The sequence below is a fragment of the Pelmatolapia mariae genome, linkage group LG10_11, assembly GCF_036321145.2.
Source record: "Pelmatolapia mariae isolate MD_Pm_ZW linkage group LG10_11, Pm_UMD_F_2, whole genome shotgun sequence".
In the NCBI taxonomy this organism is placed as follows: Eukaryota; Metazoa; Chordata; class Actinopteri; order Cichliformes; family Cichlidae; genus Pelmatolapia; species Pelmatolapia mariae.
The window spans coordinates 41042273-41066897 of record NC_086236.1 but is presented as its reverse complement, the minus strand read 5'-3'; the positions used below and the strand labels follow the sequence as shown (position 1 = coordinate 41066897).

Here is a 24625-nt window from a genome sequence, read left to right as displayed (position 1 = left end):
ATCAGGCCGCTGAAGTGTCACGCACGGCTTTTTCACAACACCAGGGTTCCTCCCTACTACTTCCTGCTAGGACACATCCACCACATGTCTCTGCACAATGCTGTACATCAGAATACAGCAAAACACAAAGTGTAAATGTACGAGTTACTAACAAGTTTTTAAAGAATGTCATTTCATTGTTAAACAGTAAATAACAATTAACTTATGACTTATTACCAATAGTATCGTGTTACCTACCAGCTTTGGAACAGTTTGCTATTATCACTATTATCTACACTGTTGTGCCCTTTTGAAACTGAAAAAAAAAAAAAAATATATATATATATATATAAAATATAGGTATATTTTCTTGCCATGTTACACACTAAACTATTTAGACTATGGATCGTAATCTACTTTACGACTTAAGGACTTTGCAAAAGTCTTGGGCCACCCTTCATTTCATTTCAATTCTAACAAGCTTGAAAGTCAATCCTTGCTTTGAGCACATTTATTCTTCAACACAGCATGAACTCTCTTAGACAAGCTTTCTTGTCATTTGTTGAAGTATTCTTCAGGAATACTTTGATAACTTTAGGCTCATTGAATGACATTACAAGCTCTTGTCTGGATGCTGGCTGTCTTTTGTTCTGCACTATCATTCTTTCAACATGATCCCACACTTCAGTGATCAGTAGATGGATCACCAGGTGTCAGGTGCATCTCTCAGGTTCTGTATTAGGTCTTTGTTGGATTTGTTCCAGTTATTTAAGGGCATGACTTTCAGAATCAGTTCATCTGTTTCAGCCCTGCCACTTATGTTTTTGTGCTCTGCTTGTCCAGTTTCCTCAGATTTTTACAGGACACACTTTACTGCCTCTCGAGACATGTCAAGCTTTCACCACCTCTGGAAATATTATTTTCTGTCTGTCAAATTGTATTTTATTTGGCATTTTTCATAGTTTTAAATAAAGAAACAGGGTGGGAGGTTCTAATAACAATATGTCTGCGTAAAATAGGTTCATTGCTAAGTTGTCTGTTGTGTGTAGACACAACAATGGTTTTTTACACTTGTACCTTTTTAGACAAGTGTCTTAAAAACATTCAAAAATTCAGAAATCCAAAAATTCAGAAAATGATCCAGTGCAATGTCTGAAGAAAAGCTTTGAGAGACTTTCAGAAAGCCTGGAGAACAAAGAAAGAAAAAAGAAAAAAATAAATAAAAATAAAAACCAAAAAAGGAAGTCTAGCAAATTGAAAGCAAAATATCAGGAAATGAGAGGTGGCTTGAGACTTTTTGTATATATTTTTGTATCTCTTTTTTCTTCTCTGAAATGCTTGTAGGGTTGCTTCATGAAAGATTGTCAGTTTATTCTGAATGTCCTGGTGTAAGTAGTATTGCATAAGAGTGTAAAGAATAAAAGAATGATTTTGAACAAATTTATTTGTTAATTGATCTAAAGTCATTGGGAGTTTCTTTCATTTTCAGTCTATTACTATAAGACAATCAATTTCACATTTACCATTTCTTAGAATAGAGAGTAGACTAAGCATGTTCCTCAGCATTTACTTTCATAGCAGTCTTGTATTGTCTTTTCATTTAATTTGTATTGCTACAGTACAGTCATGGCATAAAGAAAGTCAGTTTTAAGAGTTTTCATATCAAGGCACAATAAAAACTCATCTGGCCGTCTATAGACCTCAGTTAACATGTTAAATGTTAAAGCTCATGACAGTGCAATTAGAAAAAACTAAACTGACTTGTTAGGAATGGTTTCCAGGATGCTTGTTCTCGCTAAAAAAGAAGATCGCAATACAGCTTAGATTTGCAAAGTTACATCTGTTACATCTGCAATTCACAAGATTTCTGGAACAGTAATGTTTGGACAGACAAGTGGACGTGGTTGACCATAATGCACAGTGTTACGTGTGGCTACAACCAACCACAACAGTTTTTTTTTTGTGTGTGTGTGTGTGTGTGTGTTACTGTTCACTGGGATTGGGAACCACTGGACAGTATAAGGGAAAGAAAGAAAGCAAGTGGCCTTCTTTAAGTTTCTTGAAAACATTTCACCTCTCTGTCGAGAAGCTTCTATATTGTATTTGTGTCAATTGCAACAATTGACAGAGTGCTCAAGACAAAAGAAATACACATGAAACAATTGTACAAAGTGCCATTTGAACGGAACAGTGAAAGAGTGAAGGAGATCCGTCACCAGTATGTATAGGTAAAACATGTCTTCTATGTATACTCTAATGTTCAGCACTGTAAACTGTTTTACTTTGTGTAGTTTCATGCAGTAGACTAGCAATTCTGTATATATATTCACAGTACATACAAAATGCATTATGCTACACAGGAAAAGTTGTTACAGTTCTCTCTCTCTCTCTCTCTCTCTCTCTCTCTCTCTCTCTCTCTCTCTCTCTCTCTCTCTCTCTCTGAAGCTAGAAGCCAGGGAACCACTGCACACATTCATATACTTTGATGATGCGGGTTTCAATCTGGCCGAAGGCAGAAGGCGTGGAAGAAATTGCATTGGACAGAGAGCAACCACTGAAGTCCCAAGCCGGCGCGGAGGGAATGTTACAATGTGTGCAGCCATCTCAGACAATGGCATTCTCACCCATATTCCCCTTCTTGGTCCATAGAATACACAACATCTCCTGACTTTTTTAGACACTCTTTACAGGTACATAGTCCCTGAGAATGAGAGGGGTGGAGGCCAACTCAACAAGTATGTTGTTGTGTGGGATAATGTCAGTTTTCACTACTCACATCTGGTCAGACAGTGGTTTGCAGCACATGACAGAATGCTGGTTCAATATCTCCCTCCCTACTCCCCATTCCTTAATCTGATAGAGGAGTTTTTCTCTGCCTGGTGGTGGAAGTTTTATGACTGGCATTCACATGTGCAAATGGCCCTGCTAGCAGCCATGGATGCAGCATGTGACAACATCACAGCAGAGTGGAGAGGGTGGAGCATTTTCTTGAGCATTTTCAGGTAGTGTCACCAAGTTCTGACCTTTTTTTGCATTGGAAAACACTGAGTGAATACTGTACACTGTCATAATGAAAACATGACAAAGCCATTTGACTATCTTGTTCATAAAGATGGTGTCACGACTTCTCATTTTGATGACACTGGCAGTTTCATTGACATGAATACTTGCTTTTGAGGAATGGATTATCCATTTTGAGCAAGTGACCTGCTTTTGCAGGTTATCCACTAGGTTTTGCAGTTTGCACCAATTGTTTTGAGAAATACACTAAGTGCTGTGCAAATATTAATAGTGATGTGAGAAACGCACCAAAGCGACTGAGAAAAACTGTAAATGGCTAAATTACCTCCTCAACATGTTTTGAAGTTCTCCAGAGGCCTGGTAATGAACTAATCATTTGATTAAGGAATGACATACTATAAGAGTGAATAAATGACTAATGGCTAAAGAAAAAACAGTATTTGTATATGTCTCTCGTATTATTAACATTCATAAAATAACATTTTGTATTTCTCATAAAATAAAAGACATATTCGTAATATTGCATTGTACAGCTTTTATTACATGACACACATACATACACATTCACAGTACTGCCTAAGTTTATGTGAACATAAACACTGGCAAAAGAGGTGGAAACAGCCAAATAACCATGAGATAATGCAAAAATAGATAGACAGATAGACAGACTTGAGGTGCAGATCAATAAATGCACCACAAGTTTCAAAACCTTATGAAATAAAGATAAAGGCACAGTAAAAATATCAAAAGACACTTTTCTATAGCTGGAATGTTTTTGATGAGGTCATGTGATCATACCATAAAACATCACACACTAGTCCTCTTAATCTGGGACACTTCATTCAGGTATGCGATGAATAACTTGGTTCCTTCAATATAATTGTACCTAGGAGAGAGAGAAAAAATATGGTTGGCAGAGTTAAAGGTCCTGTTTGTTGGGTTGCAAATTTCCAAGTTTCCTTAACATAAATACAATAAATTCACATACACTATTATTTGCAGCAATAGATGGGTACATTACACCTTCTTAGAAGTCCCCATCTTTTCTGATTTCTCCAGAATCTGCCTATTTACCCTTGTTGTCCTATGCTGGATTCCAACAAAACTGCCTCTAAAATTTGTCTACCTGGGTCTGCTTAATGTTTCAGTGTTAAAATAATTTCCTGTGTCCAGGTCCTGTATGGTGTCTCTATGGTAGTTAAATTATTTTTCAGTTCAAGGCTGTGGATGGTTCTAACAGACTGCAAAGCTTTCGCCCTCAAGCTTTTCTCTTAAATATTGTGTTAAACACTCAGAAAGACTCAGTACAAGCTGCTTTCTTTAAACATTCCTGTGAAATGAATAAAACTGCAGGAGTGTACAGACAGTACAGTCTAACCTGCTCATTTTCTCATTCTGAGAGTGCAGACCATCATCAAAGCCTCCGATGGGCATCATGATGATACTTTTTCCCGTCACATCTTGGAAGGTCCTGGCAATTGGGATGGTTCCACCCTCACGGATTAGATCAGGATCCGTGTTGAAAACTAAAGATAGAGCAAAGACAGAATATTTTCTGCTAGTAAAGTGGACATGAACACTAAGTGGGAACTATTCTGGCATGTTTGAATGACTAATTGTGAAAATTAAAAGACTAACTTGTTTTCTTTACATTGTCTCACATTTTTTTTACATTTCTATAATACTAAACAATTAAGGACAGGTGAAAACATACACTGTTTCTTTGGTAACCTTTTAAAAACCTGCAGGATATACATGCAACAAAGCACACTACAAAGGAATGAAGCTATAATAATAATAAAAAGATACAAAAGTTAAAAGTTAGTCAATATCCTAAGGCTGTGTCAAAACCATTGAAAATGCATTTCTTGTGTTTCTACTAAACTAAGAGCTCCAGGTTTTGTATTTTACTGGAGTAAAATACTGGTGGCCTTATAGTGCTACCCCTCAGCCTCCTAGTAGAAACACCCATGGTATCAATTTCCAAATCCTAAGTCACCTAGGTCCTACGTTGTTGCATTCGCAAGATTTTCAAAAACATGACCTCTGACCTTGGCCTTGAGATCAAAGTCACTGGGATTTGATCTCATCGAAGATTTTTAGTACATACACCTATATCATGTCAGTTTCTAACTCCTGTCACCTAGTTCTCTGTCATACAACAGACGCTACAATACTTTGTATATATACTAGTGCTGTCAGCGTTAGTCTCGTTAAAATGACGTTAAGGTCATAACTGCATTAATGCGGCATATGTCCGTTAGCGAGTTAACGCGGCTCGACCCGTGCGAGGGGCTGCACAGCGCTAACGGATTAACAGGCTAACTGCGCTAACACGTTGACGCCGTGCAGCCCTTGCACGGGGCGATCCGCGTTAACTCACTAACGGAGATTTGCTGCGTTAATGCGGTTATGGCGTTAACATCATTTTAACGAGATTTACGCTGACAGCACTAGTTTAAACAATAACTATAACCACCAAGAGTCATTTTCAAATATGATGAAAAAGCAGATGACTGCTCCTCCCTGAGACTGGTTCTGGTTCTGGAAGTTTCTTCCTATTAAAAAGAGTTCTTCATTCCCACTGTTCCAACCCACTTCTTTGATGTCATCAGTTTTGTTGATACTCTAGAGTCTTTGCCTTGAGGAGACTGTTATGTAAGGGAAACTGAAGACTGCCATCCAAAACACCAATGTGATCATAATCATAACAAAGAAATGGTTGTTATTATTACTACTAGTTCCACTAGGTTTAGGGTGTACTCCTGTCAAAACAGAGTGGCCTTATGCCAACAAAAGTCATTTATAGCTGCTGTGGGACAGGGAAAATCAGTATCAACACAATGTCCCAATGCTTTATCATTTCATTAAAGTCTATTCAAATGACCGAAAAATGAAAATATTTGCCTAGTAATGTTAACATATGAAAATGAAGATTATTTGGGTAAAAACTGTCAGTAATTGTCTGGCTTGTAAGAGCCAGTTTTGGTGTAATTTTATTTGCAGTTTATCAAACCCGAGACCCGACATTCTGATAACTGACAACATCACCGGTGATTAAGGTAAGGTGAACGGTCAATACCTCTCTTAATAGCAACCTTTCCAGCCTCGTAGAGTGGATGGTGAGTGTCAGCCAGCCAAGGTTTGGCTCCTATCACCATTGTGACTTTGAGCTTGTTGGGACTCTTTCTTTTGGCAAACACAGAGTGAAGGTAGTCTGTTACCTGAAGAACAGCACAACAAGAAAACATCAGAAGCAGTTTACAAAAAGTAAATGCAACAGCACAGAGAATGTACAGGGTGGGCCATTTATATGGATACACCGTAATAAAATGGGAATGGTTGGTGATATTAAAGTCCTGTTTGTGGCACATTAGTATATGTGAGGGGGCAAACTCCTCAAGATGGCTGGTGACCATGGTGGCCATTTAGAAGTCAGCCATCTTGGATGCAACTTTTGTTTTTTCAATAGGAAGAGGGCCATGTGACACATCAAACTTATTGGTAATGTCACAAGAAAAACAATGGTGTGCTTGGTTTCAACGTAACTTTATTCTTTCATGAGTTATTTACAAGTTTCTCTTTGTTCACAGCCATGTTGAAGAGGTTAACACGTGAGGAGCAGATCGAAATTGTGTTGATATCTGGTGAACGCAGTAACCGGGTCATTGCAGCAGATTTCAATGCAAGACACCCTACGAGACCACCCGTCTCCCATGCTACAGTTAGCAAACTGCTTGCTAAGTTTCGCGAAACTGGTTCAGTGTTGGATTTGCCAAAATGTGGACGCAAGAAAACTGTCACTGTGGGGACGTAACAGTCAGTAATGAAGAAACATCAGTAGCTGTCCTAGCTTCATTCAGCAAGAGCCCACAGCGTAGCACTCGCCGCATGTCACTGGAGAGTGGCATTAGTCGAACATCCCTTCGGCGGATATTAGCTACTCACAAATGGCACCCTTACAAACTCCAGCTACTGCAGCATCTCAATGAGGATGACCCAGATCGGCGCACAGAATTTGCAGAATGGGCAAAACAAAAATTGGAACAGGACCCTCAGTTCACGCAGAAGATTTTGTTCAGTGATGAGGCAAACTTTTATGTGAATGGTGAAGTTAACAAACAAAACCACCGCTATTGGTCTGACACTAACCCACATTGGATGGATCCCTCCAAGACTGTTGGAACAACAAAAGTGATGGTTTGGTGTGGTATTTGGGGTATAACGATAGTGGGCCCATTCTTCATCAACGGAAACCTCAAGGCCACTGGATATTTGAAATTGCTACATGATGATGTGTTTCCCTCTTTATGCACTGAAGCTGGCACGTTCCCTGAGTTTTTCCAGCAAGATGGTGCACCACCACATTATGGGTGCCAGGTCCGAGCATTCCTAGATGAACAGTTTCCTGGAAAGTGGATTGGTCGTCGTGGGCCAGTTGAATGGCCCCCAAGGTCTCCCAATCTGACCCCCTTAGACTTTTATCTTTGGGGTCATCTGAAGGCAATTGTCTATGGTGTGAAGATACGAGATGTGCAGCACCTGAAACTACGGATACTGGATGCCTGTGCTGGCATTTCTCCTGCGGTGTTGCTATCAGTGTGTGAAGAGTGGGAGAAGAGGGTTGCATTGAAAATCCAACACAATGGGCAGCACATTGAACACATTTTATAAGTGGTCAGAAACTTGTAAATAACTCATGAAAGAATAAAGTTACATTGAAACCAAGCACACCATTGTTTTTCTTGTGACATTACCAATAAGTTTGATGTGTCACATGGCCCTCTTCCTATTGAAAAAACAAAAGTTGCATCCAAGATGGCCGACTTCTAAATGGCCACCATGGTCACCAGCCATCTTGAGGAGTTTGCCCCCTCACATATACTAATGTGCCACAAACAGGACTTTAATATCACCAACCATTCCCATTTTATTACGGTGTATCCATATAAATGGCCCACCCTGTACATACTTTTCATGTATTTTACCTGTTTCTTGACCATAGCAGGGTCCATGTCAGGAACTTGTCTAATTGAAAACTTAGCAGTAACCTTAGCAGGGATGACAGTCTTAGTCGCAGGGTCTGAAAAGGCCCCCTCAATACCGTGGATGGAGACTGTGGGGTAGCGCCACATGTGAGCCAACAAGTCCACCTTTGGAAGAGGGATATAATTCTTTATTTTCACTAAAAATTTTACTTATATATGGTCAATGAAAACAACACTCATTTTAAGGAGCTTTATCCTGTAAAGATCTCACGAGATTGTAAGCGTTGATCTTCTATGACCAAGCACTTTCTATACATGGAAAGAAGCAAATAGATGAACTATTTTTTCAGGATCATCCTAGTTCTGGTAATGTTTTACGTAGGAAATAAAGCCATATGAGAAACTTGTTTAAACAGTAGTTAAAAAGGTTCTTCACAGTAACATTGGAAGGAAGGGTAATGACAATCTAAATTCTGGATTGTACTCAACTGCTCTTAATGGTCTTCTGACACCAAGGATGCCTTACATTACCTTATTGCTGTACATGAGCTGGTTGACACCAATCTTATTCTTGTAGTTGTCCATGTCAAACTGGATATCCTGGTACATTTTCCATTCTTCATCAGAGAGGGGAGCTACAGCCTCCCTGATCCCAGGAATCAGGATCTTTCCACTGGGGCTGATCAGTGTGTCTAATGAAGTAATAATAGGATGATGTTATTGTTAATGGAACTAAACTTAGATTTTCCAAAGATAAGACTGGACTGGTTTATTGCAAATACTTAGGAGAATTATTTGATGCTTTGCTCAAGGACTTCAGTAGGGAAGATTCTTTCAACACTGTAAGGACTAAAAAAAATCTCTATTATGATTACTGATTACTGTATATGACATTTGAAAATGTAAAAAAATTCTCCCACTCCCAAATCAGCGAACATTATTAACATTTTTCAACCAAATCTTAGATTTTATTTTTATTTGGTTTACTTCTCATCTTTGACACTGACTTAGGCCTCACAGGGTTAATCACGTACTGATGAGACCTGATCCTCCTGATGCTGGAGTCCCACTGATTATTACGCATGCCTCTTATGCCTGATCCAAGAGAATGTAGCTTACTGAATGCAGCCAAGGCCCTATGACAGGCCTTGGCTGCAGTAGGCAACCAAGGCCTGTCATAGGGCTACAAAGATTTATCAAACTGTAAATAAAAAACTCTCGTTGCAATTCTTTTGCTCTGATGCTTCATTTAATCCACGACTGTGGATTAAATGAAGCTCAGTTCTCACCATGTAAGCAGTTTAATGTAGAGTTGGAGTCTATGACTACACAGACAAGAATGCTGTGGTCCACTTAAAAAACAGACGCCCAATCTTAAAGCTTTAGTCTAATCAAAATGCAAGCGAATGTGATGGTCTTCCCTGATGTTTTATTTACAAAAAACATAAACAACACAGGCTGTTGGCAATAAATTGCTAGCGCTGGCCAATCACATGTAAAGTGTTAAGGCCAGTGTGTGACTGGGACACAAACTTAATACAAGAGCAATAAATGAAGGTCACAGTAATGACTAGTATCACAAACTAATCACCTCCTATTAACAATTTTAATTCATGTTTTATATAAATAATTACATTTATAAAAATATAGAACTGTACATACTTTTATGCTTTAATTTAAAACTTCTGTTATTGCTACGGCCCACATGCAGTACCTACATAACCCACAAGGGGACACCTTCACTGTAGGAATCTCTGATCTACACCATCAGAACGTCTGTTTGTATGCAACAGAAAATTTCCCAGAGGAGCGCAAACCTCAAAGAATGCTGATATGCAACCACCTCTCTCTCACACACACAGACACACATTGTAGCTTGTACAAAATCGCATAGCCATGAACACACACTAACTCAATCTCCTGTCTCCAGGAGATCTGGTACTGTCAGAACTGTTTTTGCCTAATGCTGATATAGCACAGCCTTCCAAGAACACATTCTTTTGTTTTGGCCTTTTTCGGCTTTATAGATAGATCAGTGAAGAAACAACAGAAAATCGGGGGCAGAGAGAGAAGGGGGGAGACATGTGGCAAAGGGCCGCACTTCGGACTCAAACCCGGGCTGGCCGCTCTCAGCCATATAGCATGTGGGCGCCTGCTCAACGCACTGAGCTAAAACGGCACCCTAAGAAGACAATCTTTCTGGAAATGTGGTCTCATTTCACATTTCTGGCTGGAATAGTGGGATTCCTTATCACAGTGAGTTCAAAATGTTTGAAAGCACCAAGGGTTAACCTTATCACCACTGAGTTCATATAAACCCTGCTGAACAAAATCAATGAAACAGCGACTTGTCAGCAACAGACAGAACGCTTGATTTGCAATCTCTGTGTTATCTGAAGGTAGGAAAAAGATTTCTTGTTGCAGAGAGCTCCTCCAGTTTCCATTTGTAGTCATTGCTTCCAGGGAACTGGAAATGCAATGTTGAGAGTACTGGGTATATTTTCTGACAACAATTTAGCTTCTACAATTTATTTAAGTCTTTGTCTTGATGCATGCTCAATCATTCAGGTAAGTAAATCTCAAAAGGTTGATTCTGTTCATTTTCAGTGAGGGAAACTTTTTGTCACTCATCCAACTGACTTCTGCAGCTGACTGCAGGTTTCCCCAACCATATAACAGTACATTTGCATGATAACTGAAACTAGTCCACTCAATGAACAATGGGCTGTTAGATCAGTTCCTTGATTATTTAAGTCTAATGTAATAAAACAGGGCGCTTGACTGGATGTTAGCTTGGGCGGGGGGAGATAACTGGTATTCTGCTGATGAGCCAAGAGTACTTTTAAAACAACAATTTCCTAGTGCTTCCAGACTGAAGGATGAGAAGCAACTCTCACAAATATGTAAGCCGGTCAGCACTGAGGCACTTTGCCGGACAGTGCTCAGAACAGATCAGCTGTAATTCCAATTGCACCAGTGCTTGTATAACGTTAACATATATATGTGTATATCTATATATATATCTATATATATATATCTATATATATATATATATATATCTATATCTATATATATATATATATATATATATCTATATATATATATGTATATACCCTTAGTGGGCACTTCATTAGGTAATTCTTGCTAGTTGGACCCACTTTTGCCTCCAGATTTGCTTTAATTCTTCATGGCATTCCTGAGATTTTGGGCTGTATTGACATGATGGCATTTCACAGTGTTGTGAATCTTCCACATCCCAAAAAGGTGCTCTATTGGTTTGTGATTTAGTGAATTTGGAGGCCATTTGAGTAAAATTCAGTTATTATAATGTTCATGACACCAGTGTGAGATGATATGAGCTTATGACATGGTGCATTATGCAGCCGGAAGCAGAAGAAGGGTACAGAAGATCGGCATTTAAACTATGCTCCACTGGTACTAAGGGCAGTATCTACTGAAATACTGTATTGTTGATAACAGGCAGGATTAAGAATCATTTAATGTTGTTAATGCCAAATTCTGACACTTCCATCAATGTCACAGAAGAAATTAAGACTCATCAGAATTGGCAACATTTTTCCAATTTTCTTTGGTTGAAGAGTGTCACCCAGTTCTACTGCTGTAACCCATCTGCTTCAAGGTCTGATGTGTTGGACATTCAGAGAAGTTCTTCATACATTTGACTGAATTATGCGGTTCATGAACAAGGGCTGCTCGCTTACGCGCATTCAAATATGAGCTCACCGAGAATTCCAATGAGGTCGGTCATTGGTTCAATCACAGTGCCTCCATAAACACCAGAATGCAAGTCCTGCTTCGGTCCTTCAACCTGCAAACATGGCAGCACAAATCAAAGACTGGAGGGTGACTCTTTGAATAAAGGATGGATGGATGGATGGATGCTTCTTAATACACCACCTCAGCAAAGAAGTAGCAGTTGCCTCTGGTGCCATAGGTGAGGGCGGGGCGTCTGCTGAGCCAGCCACAGTCTGATATGATGATGTAATCCACTTCTGAGAAGAAGGTGTCTCGCTGGGCCATGATCATGGCATCCAGGCCATTAGAGCCCGTCTCCTCCATGCCCTCTATGACAAACTTCACATTCACTGGCAGATCCTGGTGAATGGGGGGAACAGCTCCATGATGTTTGGTAGGAAGCAAACAAACAGGCTTTCTGGGCAGAAAATTATTGTTTCCATAAAAACCTAAATTGTCTTTTTGACATTGTGAGTGATTAGCTTTGTTTGAATCAGTCTTCTCAGCGTCCACACCAACGCATTTCTTCTTCCACAGTGCACTCAGCATGTGGCTGAGGCCTTCTGATGTGTACATATAGCTCCATATTTTGTAACATGACAACAAAGCAGCATGGATGGCAGGAACAGACTGTTCTAGTGACTCCACACAACTAGCACTGACACGGAAAGTTAGTCTGCCTTAGACTTGGCTCTGCTGTCTCACTAGCCTGAGGGTACGCACTTTGTTCCCCATATAGCTGCTGAGTACTTCACTCAGCTTAAAAAAATCTGCTACAGCAATAGAAGTTATCTCTTGAATCTAGCCTGCCAAAGGCACCTCTCTCTGTTCCCACTCTTTGCATTTCAAATGTTTCCATTCAGCTGGGACGTGAAAGCCTATCTAACAATATGGTGAACTCAGTCTCTTACCATACTGAGAGCCTGGTAAGCCTCCACAGCATGGATCCAGGCTAAAACTGGGGCCTTGTTGTCTGATGCTCCTCGTCCATACAGATTGCCTAAAAGTATAAAAATTACAATATCACTGTATTTATTTATGATGTAGATAAAACTTTTGCATTCTATTTTTCATCCTATTTTTTTAAATGTATCTACATGCATCCATGAAGCCTCATATGAAAAAAGCATCACCTTCCAAATCGTTTTGACTCTTTACATAAAACCCCCAAAGTTGATTCTGTTCATCTGGACATTGCATTTTCAGTGGGAGAAGAGTTTCGTCAGCCATCCAAGTGACTTCTTCAGTCTCAGCTCAAGGTTTCCCCAAGAAACTCAACTGCTCATTGTTCACCAGTGGTGCTAGTTTCAGCCATTGTGCAAAAGTACTGTTTATAAGGTTGGAGAAAGCTGCAGTCAGTTGAGACTGAAGAAGTCACTTGGATGAGTGACAAAACGTTTTTCCCACTGAAAACGCTACATCTAGATGAACAGTCCCAAAGGTGCCCTACGGGTTGATATACTCTACATAGCTTGGTTGTGATGAATAGTTATTACCCTCCCGACTCACCTCACCAATCTGAGTCATGGTCTGAGTAACCTTCATCACTCAAGCCACTCATATGTGGACTATACTCAGACCAAGTTCTTTGCACTACTTCAACTTTGCACTCCAATGTGTGTCTTTCTCTTGTTTTGTGTATATTCCTCTAGTTTGTATATATTTCTCTTAACTGCATATATTTATCCTGTTTGTTATTTGTTCCTGCTGCCTTACTATTTGTATGTTATCCCTACACAGTTGGCATGGAGCACCCATAATTTCCTTGTACATGCTTCTCTTATGCTTTTTTGGCTGCACCATTTCATCACATGAGAATATTCTAGCTGTTTAGTGTGTAGAAAGTTGGAAATAGCTTTCTATTAAAATCTGGTATCAGAAATAGACTGGGAAAACAGCCGCGCCCCCCCCTAAAGTTTTTTATTATGATCAGTGATGGGAATAACGGCGTTACTAACGGCGTTACTTTTTTCAGTAAAGAGTAATCTAACTAACTACTATTCCTATCGTTACAACGGCGTTGTAACGATAGGAACAAGAAAATTCGGTGAGGTCCGTTACTATTTTTCAACAAACAGACAGTTGAAGCTGTGTTCAGCTTACAGCACCTCATATCAGTTGCACGGAAGTAGCTGTAAGTAATCTGGATGCTACAGCTTTAAGCAGCTGCGCGCGCTCCCGTGGACGGCAATCACGATCACTTTCTGGCACAACACCTGGAGCTAATGGGGCAAAACAATCGCATGAGTGCTGCTGTTTGACTGAGGAAGAATAAAGTAGTCGTGGTAAGCCAATCACATGACCACTTCAAGATTACAAAACAACAAGGTGATATATACCAGTTTTTAAATTGTGTTGATAGTCCACTAAAACCAGAGTCATGATGAACAATATATACGCGGTGGGGTTTTTTCTGAATAGTTTCGTCACGTTTAACGTCTAAGGACAGCGCTAGCAAGCACTCTCTGCTTATGACCAAAAAATAAAAAAACAAATGGTGGAAAAATGCACCATGTCGACCAATCAAAAATGATATGGCAACGTGATATTTGGTTGTTTAGGAAAAGGGGGAAGTTTTAGGAGTGACGGCGAGAGAGAGAGAGAGAGAGAGAGAGAGAGCAGAAAAAGAGAGAGAGCGAGTTTTGAGATGTGAGAGATTTGTGACGTTTAGCGTGTTTGCAGTGTGTAGTTAATGTGTTGTCTTGTATAGTTAGTGTGTAGTGTCGTGGATAGTTTTGTGTTGTGTGTCAGAACAATGAGGTGACTGCTGTGATACACCTGCTGCTGTCAGGCCTGCAGGTATCAGTCCTGTGATGTTCTCCTTTATAGTGGACAGAAATTATTTTTTTGGAGTGGCACAAATAATTTGTGTGGCATCTTATTGAATGCAGAACGCCTGATTGTTGAAATGGTTATTTAAAAAAGGGTAAAAGGTAAATGGCTGCAAATAACTTTGTTGTTTGTAAAACTTGTTCATATGATTTTAAAATTGACAATTTATATTTAAAGTTATGAAATATGATTCAATAAACATGTTTGTGGTTGTTACAGTAAAAAAAATATAACTTTCTACTCGGATTTTATGTTTTTTGTCTGATTTTAGATCAATTGTGTTAAGACAGTATGTCAAAAATGAAAACATAACTGTAAATTCAGACCCGTGAGGTTGTGCTGAAAAGAATGATACCAAACAAGGCAAAGTAAATAGTTTTTAAAGGTAAAATGTAGAGGGAAAATCAAAAGAAGTCAAAAATGGCCAATGTATAATTGACCATTTTTGACTTCTTTTGACCTCATAGGGTTAAACATTTTTTTAAGTAACGCAATAGTTACTTTTCAAGTAATTAATTACTTTTAGAATATTGTAACTCAGTTACTAACTCAGTTACTTTTTTGAAGAAGTAACTAGTAACTATAATTAATTACTTTTTCAAAGTAACCTGCCCAACACATTATGATTGTATTTGTGTACCTGTCATTTAAACACGCTATTCTCCATCCAGCCGCTATAGGGCGCATTGTGCGCAGTGGTATCAAGTAGCGTTTTGGGGCACAGAGGAAGAATAAACCTTCCTGTTGTGAAAATGACATCAGCTCAACATGTGTCCCTTTTTCTATTCTTTATCACAGGTTAGTAAATGCATTTAAATGAATGTATACTGCAGACCTTACAAACAGAGGATGTTGTTTATGTGGGTAATGAGCGCAACTCGCTAAAGAAATGGGTTCGTTTTGAGTTGTAACTGAATCATGGGTTAAGGCTGCAGGTTAAATAATGCTAATGCTAGCGGACCTGGCTGACGTGGAATAGTGTGTGTGTGTGGGGAAGCTAATCTAACCTCTGAGAGACTGCTGGACCCTGAACCATTAATGTATTATGCTCTCTGTTAAATGGGTTTTATACAGTGTTTTATTTTTCTGGTTAATGTTGTGTTTAGAAGAACAATTTTGTGGTTTAATACCAAAGACAATTATAGAATGTTATAAGGAAACTTATGGATCAATGGTGACTGCATAGTAGTAGTGAACGCTGTTAAAGGAGCATTGCACTCTATATAGTTTGCAGGTTGTATAACAACAGTGAATGTGTTTGTTGTATGTCAAAGACATTTTTTTTGTAAAGAGTAAAATAGCTATATATAAAAAACGGAAGTTACATTGTCAGTACAGTGGAAATACATTTCACATAAATAATTTAGTGCTGAAACGAGAACTAAAATGTTTAAAAATGAGTTCATTTATGATGTTTGTAAATGTAGTTAAAAATGAAGTACACTATTGTATTTTGTTTATCTTTGTAAAACAAATGTGTTTGTTGTGGATGTGATATTGTCAATGGATTTAAGCAACATTTTGTTTATGCTTTGTCAAAGTTGTGTTGTGAGAGATTAATACAGTCTCTAGCTCAGGAAACTGTGGCCATGTACTGTAAATTGGACTGAAGCATAAGGCCATTTCTTTGCAGTTAGTGTGGTGATACCTGAAGCTCTTGTGAAGAATAAACCTTCCTGTTATGAAACTGACATCAGCTCCCTTTTTCTATTCTTTATCACAGCACCACACATTGTTGAGCAGGAAACCAGTTGCCCCTCTGGTCATCGTCTTAGGGAGGCATGGTTTACCCAGACATGTTCCTCTTTTTTAGAATCAAATGAAATTTGTGAGTTTGGATAGCATTCCTTTGTATTTTTAATTAGCTTAAAGGCTCTTACCATTGATTTCAGTCAGGTTGTATGGATCTGTTGCCCAGCCGTCCTCCAGTTTTGCTGGCTGGACATCCACATGGCCGTAGATGCACACTGTGTGTTTGCTGGAGTCATTACCAAACTGAGCCATCACCACTTTAGGCAACTCTAATGTCTGGCCATCAGGAAGCTGCACATACAACAGAACAGTCGAGATCAGCACACAATTTCTTTTCCATCAATCTATCAATCATTTTGATTTTAAAGTGTGTTCAAAACGCTTGCAATAGTATTCAGCTGGATGCACACTCAGTCTATGACTCTCTCACATATCAATGGAATTTCAACAATGCACTGTGTGTAAGAGGGATAATCCTCCAGGAGGCCAGAAGATCTACTTTTCTGGAGGCATTATAGTACAGTAACAGTTCACACTGGGTGGCACCTAATTAATGGTTAATGGTGAAAAGCTAAGATGTGGCCCTCTAGTATGGCCTCTTTCTCTCTCTCTCTCTCTCTCACACACACACACACACACACACACACACACACACACACACACACACCTACACAGTGTGTTTAATGAGTGTGGAAAGCGGCTTTGTTGTGGCCCAGTCAGTAATAAGAAGGCAAAGCTAGTCCTGAGCGCTCTCCTGCTTTTTTGAGGTTTGCCAATGAGCTGACCTCTGTGAGAAATCCACCACATTTACCAGCCAATTAGACTGACGATTAGATACAAAGCTCCAATATATCAACAAGCACTTCTAAAGAGCAGGGAGGGGTAATATTGCAAAGAGAGGCGGTTCTTTCACTGACTTCTTGTTCTCCGATATCCACCAGCTGTACAGTCCCTCCCATCAGCCGGAGTTTCTGAGCCACAGTCTCCATCATACGGTGCAGCTCTGGTCTCTTTTGGACATTGCTGGAGTCGCTTTCGATTGCAACCCAGTCCCTCAGCATCTGAAACACACAACCAAGATCCAAAACATCGTCACTGGACTTGATCTAATCCACCTGCCACTGAGTTTTATGTTATTTAATACTGCTGCCCACAACTAGTGTCCAGTATGCAAAATGTGCACTTGATTCTAAAGATATATTTTATTTGCAACACCGACATTCAGAAATAGTCAGTTGCTATATTGCCACTTTTTGACTTTGGCCACCAACACTCATTCATAGGACATTACATATTACATTTCTCCCTGTTGGAAAATCACTGTGTTCAAGATGTAAAAAACACACAAAAAGTGTGAAATACTGTTGATGATTTATTCAAGTCTCCTGCAATGTCTTGGAATAAGCTGAATGTGAGAGTTGGCTAATTTCTTCTTCAAACTTGCTTTGTGCTTTAGCGGATGTATTCGTGCATACCAATGGATAGTAAAATTTTTAAAAGTACTATTCATGATATTTGGAGATTACCCTACCCCATTTTTTTCCTTAACTTTTCTCTCTAAAAACTCTGTTCCTGAGCCTTTATTTGATGTTTTTATTTTAAATTTTGTCAAAATTTTGACAAAAATACATTTTAATGTTTCTTTAGTTGGAATAACTGCTTTCAGATTCATATTCAAGTAGTCAGAGTATTATTATTTTTATCAACAACAGCTGATATTGTACAGGTAAAAGTTGTGGTTGTTACTTCAGAGTCAGCACCTCACCTTACTGTCTTTCCGTGTTGATGCTGAGTAAAGAAAGTGATCCAGAATCATTAGAGTGTACTTTTGACCTCAGCCCCGACAATCTTCAAGGATTCACACTTATATCACATGCAGATTCCTTTGTAGTTAGTGATTATATACAGCATGCTTAGCTGCAAATTAGCCTTACTTTTATTTCTTATTTGGTGTCTTATTCTAATGGCCTATCTATTGGTATTAAATTCTATTCTTTCTTCTTCTCTAATAATGGTCTAGAGTGAAATATGGAACTATAAGTATGCTCTATATACATATATATATATATATATACACACACATATATATACATATACATATATATACATATACATATATACATATATATATATATACATATATATATATACATATACATATATATATGTATATATATATATATGTATTGAAGCCATAATTTTGTGCTGAATATCGTTACATTATACTGACCAGAAGCTGCCTGACGATAACAAGGTAATGTGGGCGTGTTTCCTAAATCACCAGCAGGTGTTAAACAGCTGACATGTAAACAGGATGTATGCAGGTAAACTAGAGGGTCAGTTCAGCTGATTGGTGGTGTTTTTTTGTTGTTTTTTAAATAAAAATAATTACATTTTGGTTTGAAGATAATATTGATACATTTATACATTTGAATGAACTGGAGATGGAGGCCCTTTTTTGGCCAAGGTCTTTAATGTTGTCAAACTGTATGACACACTGACAGACAGAAGCCATACTGCAAAACCAACAAATGGACTGTGACAGGCACACACATATAGCATTCTCCTCATAAAAACACTTAGCTGATCTAATTGAATCCCTCTCTGAGCGGACCGCTGCTAGCGGAATGAGTGTGATTGTTTTACACTTGAGTTTGCTGAGTATCTCGGCAAGCTGATTGTTATACAGTACTTTTATTTTTTACTGATTATTTTAGTATATAGGCTGCAATAATCATTTAGTTTCAGTCTGTGTATTTCTGTAGATACCATACGAAATGACAATAAACCTTGACGACTTGACAGAATAATTTAATAAAACCAAAACTCATATATTTTGAATCTGTGTGGGGTTAGGTTAGGGCTGGCACTAGGGTCGTTATTGATGATGATTGAGATTTTGTTTGACTCACAAGCTCAGATATGAAAGTAAATTGTCTAAACCCAATACACCTAACGGCATAGATTACAACAGTTCTAGCATTCAGAGTTCAGTGGTGCTAGAGTAAGGAGCAGATATTTGTACCTCCACATATTCGTCCTGGTGGCTGTCAACATACTGCGCTAGCTCCGTGTACTGGAAAGCATGGGCAGCAGAAATGAGCAGCAGGATGGAAGGCAGGACTTGAGGGTTCATCTGTTACAAGAGTCAGAAACAAAATCAGCAAAACCACACACACAAAAAGATTATTACTTTATTACACTAGATGTGTGTACTCCGAAAGCTCCCACAGCCAAAACACAACAGATTAAAACTTTCCTATTTTAAATTTTTGTCACATTTTTGTTAATCTCCACATCAGTTTAGAATATAAGCTGAAATGGAGGACTGTATCCTGAAATCATGCATGTTTTAATTTAGTTTGATATAAAATTCACCTACAAGCGTTCTGAAAGTTACTGTCCGCTAACTTGTGTCTTACCTTTTCTCTGCTGGAAATGTGTAAGATAGTTTCCTCAGGCTCGCAGATTGTGGCCCTGTGCTGTTGACTTTTTATACACCCACCCTTCTTATCACACTCCTACCGAGCCCCAGGGTCAAGCAGTGAAACATTTCTTGACATAAAGCCAGGACAGCTGACAAAGTGATTTTTTCTTTTGCTGAAAAGTGCAGGAATTACACTCTGATCTATTGATTTGACTCCAAGTATGTGTACCTGTGGGCAAAGAGTGGACCTTAGGAATGCAGGGTCAGCGGGAACAAAGGAGCATGTGAAAGTCCCGCTGTTTGTGTTTTGGAATCTCCAAGCAAACCCAACCATGAGGACAAAAACAGAGCTCAGCAAAGCTTTTGTTGTTCCATATTAGCCTGGTGTCCCACTGTGGTTAACTTAATGTCAGCCATTTCTACCTGACATTATTAACCTAAGCTGGGATTGTCTGAACATATTTAATCCCGTCACCACCTCCTGTTCATTGGATAAATTGTCCTTGCTCACAACATCCTGTTTCTTTTTGTGGGTCTCAGTGTGAGACAGGAAAAGAGACTCTGGATTTGTCACACTGAAATAAAAATGTACGGGGTGGGTGGGGGGGGGGGGGGGGTCAAGAAAGCCAAAGACAGCTGCCAACTTCTTAGTTCTTACTTTGTTTACCTATATGCATGAATGCTCTTATGGTCTTTCTTATTTTCCACAATGAGCTGATACAGTCATGTGAAAAAGAAGGTTTTTTTTTTAATGTAGCCCTGAACTAAGCAGACTCCTACTGCTTGCATAGGAATTAAGAGGGTATGTAGAAGCTGCTGCTATGTACTTGATTAACTGCTCATCAGCAAGCACTTCTATAGAAGAAAGTTTTGGCAGTTTGCTGATGTGGAGCACTCAGTAAACACTATACCAACAAGGAAAGACATTACCAGTGATCTTAGAGAAGCAATTGTTCCCATCGTGGAAAAGGTCATATCGAAAAAATGTGAACTATCTCATCCTACACTGAGAAATTCAATTCACTTTTAAATTCAAGATAGATTACTCACAAGTGAAAAGGATTCAAGACAGAGAAAAACGATCAGAGAATATGCAAAAAACCCAGGACCTACATCTCTTAACATGTTAAATGTTAACGTTCATGACAGCACAATTAGCAAAAAAAAGGACTCCATCCATTAATCCACCTATCCATCCATCCACTTCCGCTCATCCTTTTCAGGTTCACGGGGGGTGGCGGGGGGGGGGGGGGGGGGGGGGGGGGGTCACAGGGCTAGCACATAGAGACTCAGGTTCAGACTCACAATGGGCAATTTAGAATGGCCAATTATCCTAACCCCACTAAATGCATGTCTTTGCACTGTGGGAGGAAGCCAGAGTATCTGGAGAGATCCCACACAAACACGGGGAGAACATGCAAACTCCACACAGAAGGGACCCGGCCTGGTGGTGATATCAAACTCAGGGCCTTCTTGCTATGAGGCAACAGTGCTAATCACTCCACTGCCGTGCTGCCTGTGAAAAAAAGGACTATCATTAAATATATATATATTATGGTTTGTTCAACGGGTTACCAGGAGAAAGCCTGTTCTCTTTAAAAAGAATATGACACATTAACACAGCTTAGGCTTGCAAAGGATATGAACAGACCACATAATTTCTGGAACAATGCCATTTTGGAATGCAGATGTCTGGCCATAATGCACAGCGCCAAGATTGGTGAAAACCAAAGACAGCACACCAACATAAATACCTTGTACCAACTGGTCAAACATGCTGATTTGGGCTTGTTTTGCACCCACAGGATCTGTACAGCCATTCTGTCAACCAACTCCTCTGTATACCACAGTAATGTAGAGTCAAATGTAACACCATCTGTTTCACAGACTAAAACTGTGTCATACAACAGGAAAACAACCCAAGCACATCAATAAATCTACAACAGAATGACTGAAAACGAAAAGAATCAATGTGTTGCACTAGCCTAGTCAAAGTGCAAACCTCAACCTGACTGAAATGCTGTGTCAGGAGAGCCGAATTAAATGCCAGCAAACCTCAACTGATCTGAACTGAAGCAACATCATAAAGATGAGTGGGCCAAACTTCACCCACAATAATGTGAGAAACAGTAAGTAAGTTACCCTAAATACCTGAACTTTGAAATTTATGTTTGATCTACGATCACTAAATTGTCAATACTCTTGTCAATACTCTCTCTCCTAAGAGACATGAAAGAAGTCTTCTTTTTTGACAAATTTGATGATGGTGACAAACAAAGAGTATTAGTAAACAATGACTGCTCAGGACAGCCTACCAAGAAAACTAGCAATAGCACAAACTAGCAATCGTCCAGCTACAGTGGCGACAGTGGGAAGGAAAAACTCCTTTTTAACAGGAAGAAACCTCCAGCAAAACTAGGCTCAGGGAGGGGCTGCCATCTGCTACGACAGGTTGAGGTAAGAGGAGGAGTCAGGACAAAGACACGCTGTGGAAGAGAGTCAGAGATTGATAATGATTAAATGCAGAGAGGTGCAGAGAGTGAAAAAGTTGACTGAAGAATAAAAACACTTCAATTCAATTCAATTCAATTTTATTTATATAGCGCCAAATCACAACAAAAGTCGCCTCAAGGTGCTTCATAGGTACAGAGAAAAACCCAACAATCATATGACCCCCTATGAGCAAGCACTTTGGCGACAATGGGAAGGAAAAACTCCCTTTTAACAGGAAGAAACCTCCGGCAGAACCAGGCTCAGGGAGGGGCGGCCATCTGCTCCGACCGGTTGGGGTGAGAGAAGGAAGACAGGATGAAAGACATGCTGTGGAAGAGAGACAGAGGTTAATAACAGATATGATTCAATGCAGAGAGGTCTATTAACACATACTGAGTGAGAAAGGTGACTGGAAAGGAAAAATTCAATGCATCATGGGAATCCCCGGCAGCCTACGTCTATTGCAGCATAACTAAGGGAGTATTCAGGGTCACCTGGTCCAGCCCTAACTATATGCTTTAGCAAAAAGGAAAGTTTTAAGCCTAATCTTGAAAGTAGAGATAGTGTCTGTCTCCCGAATCCAAACTGGAAGCTGGTTCCACAGAAGAGGGGCCTGAAAACTGAAGGTTCTCCGTCCCATTCTGCTTTTAAATACTCTAGGAACAACAAGTAGGCCTGCAGTGTGAGAGTGAAGTGCTCTAATAGGGTGATATGGTACTACAAGGTCATTAAGATAAGATGGGGCCTGATTATTTAAGACCTTGTATGTGAGGAGCAGGATTTTGAATTCAATTCTGGATTTAACAGGAAGCCAATGAAGGGAAGCCAAAACAGGAGAAATATGCTCTCTCTTTCTAGTCCCTGTCAGTACTCTTGCTGCAGCATTTTGGATTAGCTGAAGGCTTTTCAGCGAGTTTTTAGGACATCCTGATAATAATGAATTACAGTAGTCGAGCCTGGAAGTAATAAATGCATGAACTAGTTTTTCAGCGTCACTAAGAGACAGGATATTTCTAACTTTAGAGATGTTGCGCAAATGGAAGAAAGCAGTCTTACATATTTGTTTAATATGTGCGTTGAAGGACATGTCCTGGTCAAAAATGACCCCAAGGTTCCTCACATCGTTACTGGAGGCCAAAGTAATGCCATCCAGAGTAAGAATCTGGTTAGATACCATATTTCTAAGATTTTCAGGGCCGAGTACAATAACCTCAGTTTTATCTGAATTAAGAAGCAGAAAGTTAGCGGCCATCCAGGTCTTTATGTCTTTAAGACATTCCTGCAGTTTAACTAATTGGGGTGTGTTACCTGGCTTCATGGATAGATAGAGCTGCGTGTCATCTGCATAGCAGTGAAAATGTATACTATGTCTTCTCATGATGCTGCCTAGGGGAAGCATGTATAATGTAAACAGAATTGGTCCTAGCACTGAACCCTGAGGAACACCATAATTGACCTTAGTGTGTGAAGAGGACTCTCCATTTACATGTACAAATTGGAGTCTATTAGATAGATATGATACAAACCACTGCAGTACAGTACCTGTAATACCTACAGCATGTTCTAATCGCTCTAATAGGATATTATGGTCAGCAGTATCGAACGCTGCACTGAGGTCTAGCAGGACAAGCACAGAGATGAGTCCACTGTCAGAGGCCATAAGAAGATCATTTGTAACCTTCGCTAAAGCTGTTTCTGTGCTGTGATGAGCTCTGAAACCTGACTGAAACTCTTCAAATAAGCCATTCCTCTGCAGATGATCTGTTAGCTGTTTGACAACTACTCTTTCAAGGATTTTTGATATGAAAGGAAGGTTGGAGATTGGCCTATAATCAGCTAAGACTGAAGGCCTGTGGTACATAGCTGATTATTAGAGATAGGTTAATCATATTTAAGATCGAAGAATTAATTAATGGCAGGACTTCTTTGAGCAGTTTTGTAGGAATGGGGTCTAAAAGACACGTTGATGGTTTGGAGGAAGTAATTATTGAAGTTAACTCAGAAAGATCAATTGGAGAAAAAGAGTCTAACTTAACATCAATGGTACTAAGAGTAGCTGTAGACGATATTACATCTGTGGGATGATGATTGGTAATTTTTTCTCTAATGATAAGAATTTTATTTGTGAAGAAGTTCATGAAGTCATTACTAGTTAGTGTTAAAGGGATGGTTGGCTCAAAAGAGCTCTGACTTTTTGTCAGCCTGGCTACAATGCTGAAGAGAAACCTGGGGTTGTTCTTATTTTCTTCAATCAGTGACGAATAGTAAGATGTTCTGGCTTTGCGGAGGGCGTTCTTATAAATCAGCAAACTATTTCTCCAGGCTAAATGATGATCCTCTAAATTTGTGACACGCCATTTCCTACGTGTTTGAGAAT

General features: G+C 39.3%; 2 protein-coding genes and 1 long non-coding RNA gene across 3 annotated transcripts in view; 1 reads left to right on the top strand and 2 right to left on the bottom strand.

Annotated features, from left to right (window-relative positions):
* Window positions 1-3461, top strand: part of LOC134637057 (uncharacterized) — a 28455-nt gene extending 24994 nt beyond the window's left edge. Inside the window, exon 4 of the long non-coding RNA XR_010095060.1 lies at window positions 2425-3461. This is a non-coding gene — a long non-coding RNA (uncharacterized LOC134637057). The remainder of the gene's footprint in view (window positions 1-2424) is intronic.
* Window positions 3462-3520: 59 nt separating this feature from the next.
* Window positions 3521-19860, bottom strand: cndp1 (carnosine dipeptidase 1). The gene is made up of 12 exons (XM_063487992.1): window positions 19751-19860; window positions 19354-19464; window positions 17246-17389; window positions 16457-16619; window positions 12656-12744; window positions 11907-12104; window positions 11733-11817; window positions 8520-8680; window positions 7989-8153; window positions 6083-6224; window positions 4379-4526; window positions 3521-3886 (listed from the first exon to the last, which is right to left on the bottom strand). The coding sequence occupies exons 2-12, from the start codon at window positions 19462-19464 to the stop codon at window positions 3808-3810; spliced, it is 1485 nt and encodes a 494-aa protein (XP_063344062.1). The 5' UTR covers window positions 19751-19860; the 3' UTR covers window positions 3521-3807.
* A 2560-nt stretch (window positions 19861-22420) lies between these two features.
* The window catches only part of tgfb2 (transforming growth factor, beta 2), a 170656-nt gene continuing 168451 nt past the window's right edge, over window positions 22421-24625 (bottom strand). Inside the window, exon 7 of the mRNA XM_063487167.1 lies at window positions 22421-22575. Within this exon, the coding sequence (XP_063343237.1) occupies window positions 22477-22575 (99 nt within the window). The 3' untranslated portion in view covers window positions 22421-22476. The remainder of the gene's footprint in view (window positions 22576-24625) is intronic.

What these genes read in the sequence shown, in the direction of transcription:
- cndp1 (XM_063487992.1), bottom strand. Translation starts at nt 19,464, where the DNA reads ATGAACCCTCAAGTCCTGCCTTCCATCCTGCTGCTCATTTCTGCTGCC. An exon ending in ACTGCTACTTCTTTGCTGAG is followed by an intron (nt 11,818 to 11,906) that starts GTGGTGTATTAA and finishes CCATGTTTGCAG; the next exon opens with GTTGAAGGACCGAAGCAGGA. An exon ending in CAGAATGAGAAAATGAGCAG is followed by an intron (nt 3,887 to 4,378) that starts GTTAGACTGTAC and finishes TCTCTCTCCTAG; the next exon opens with GTACAATTATATTGAAGGAA.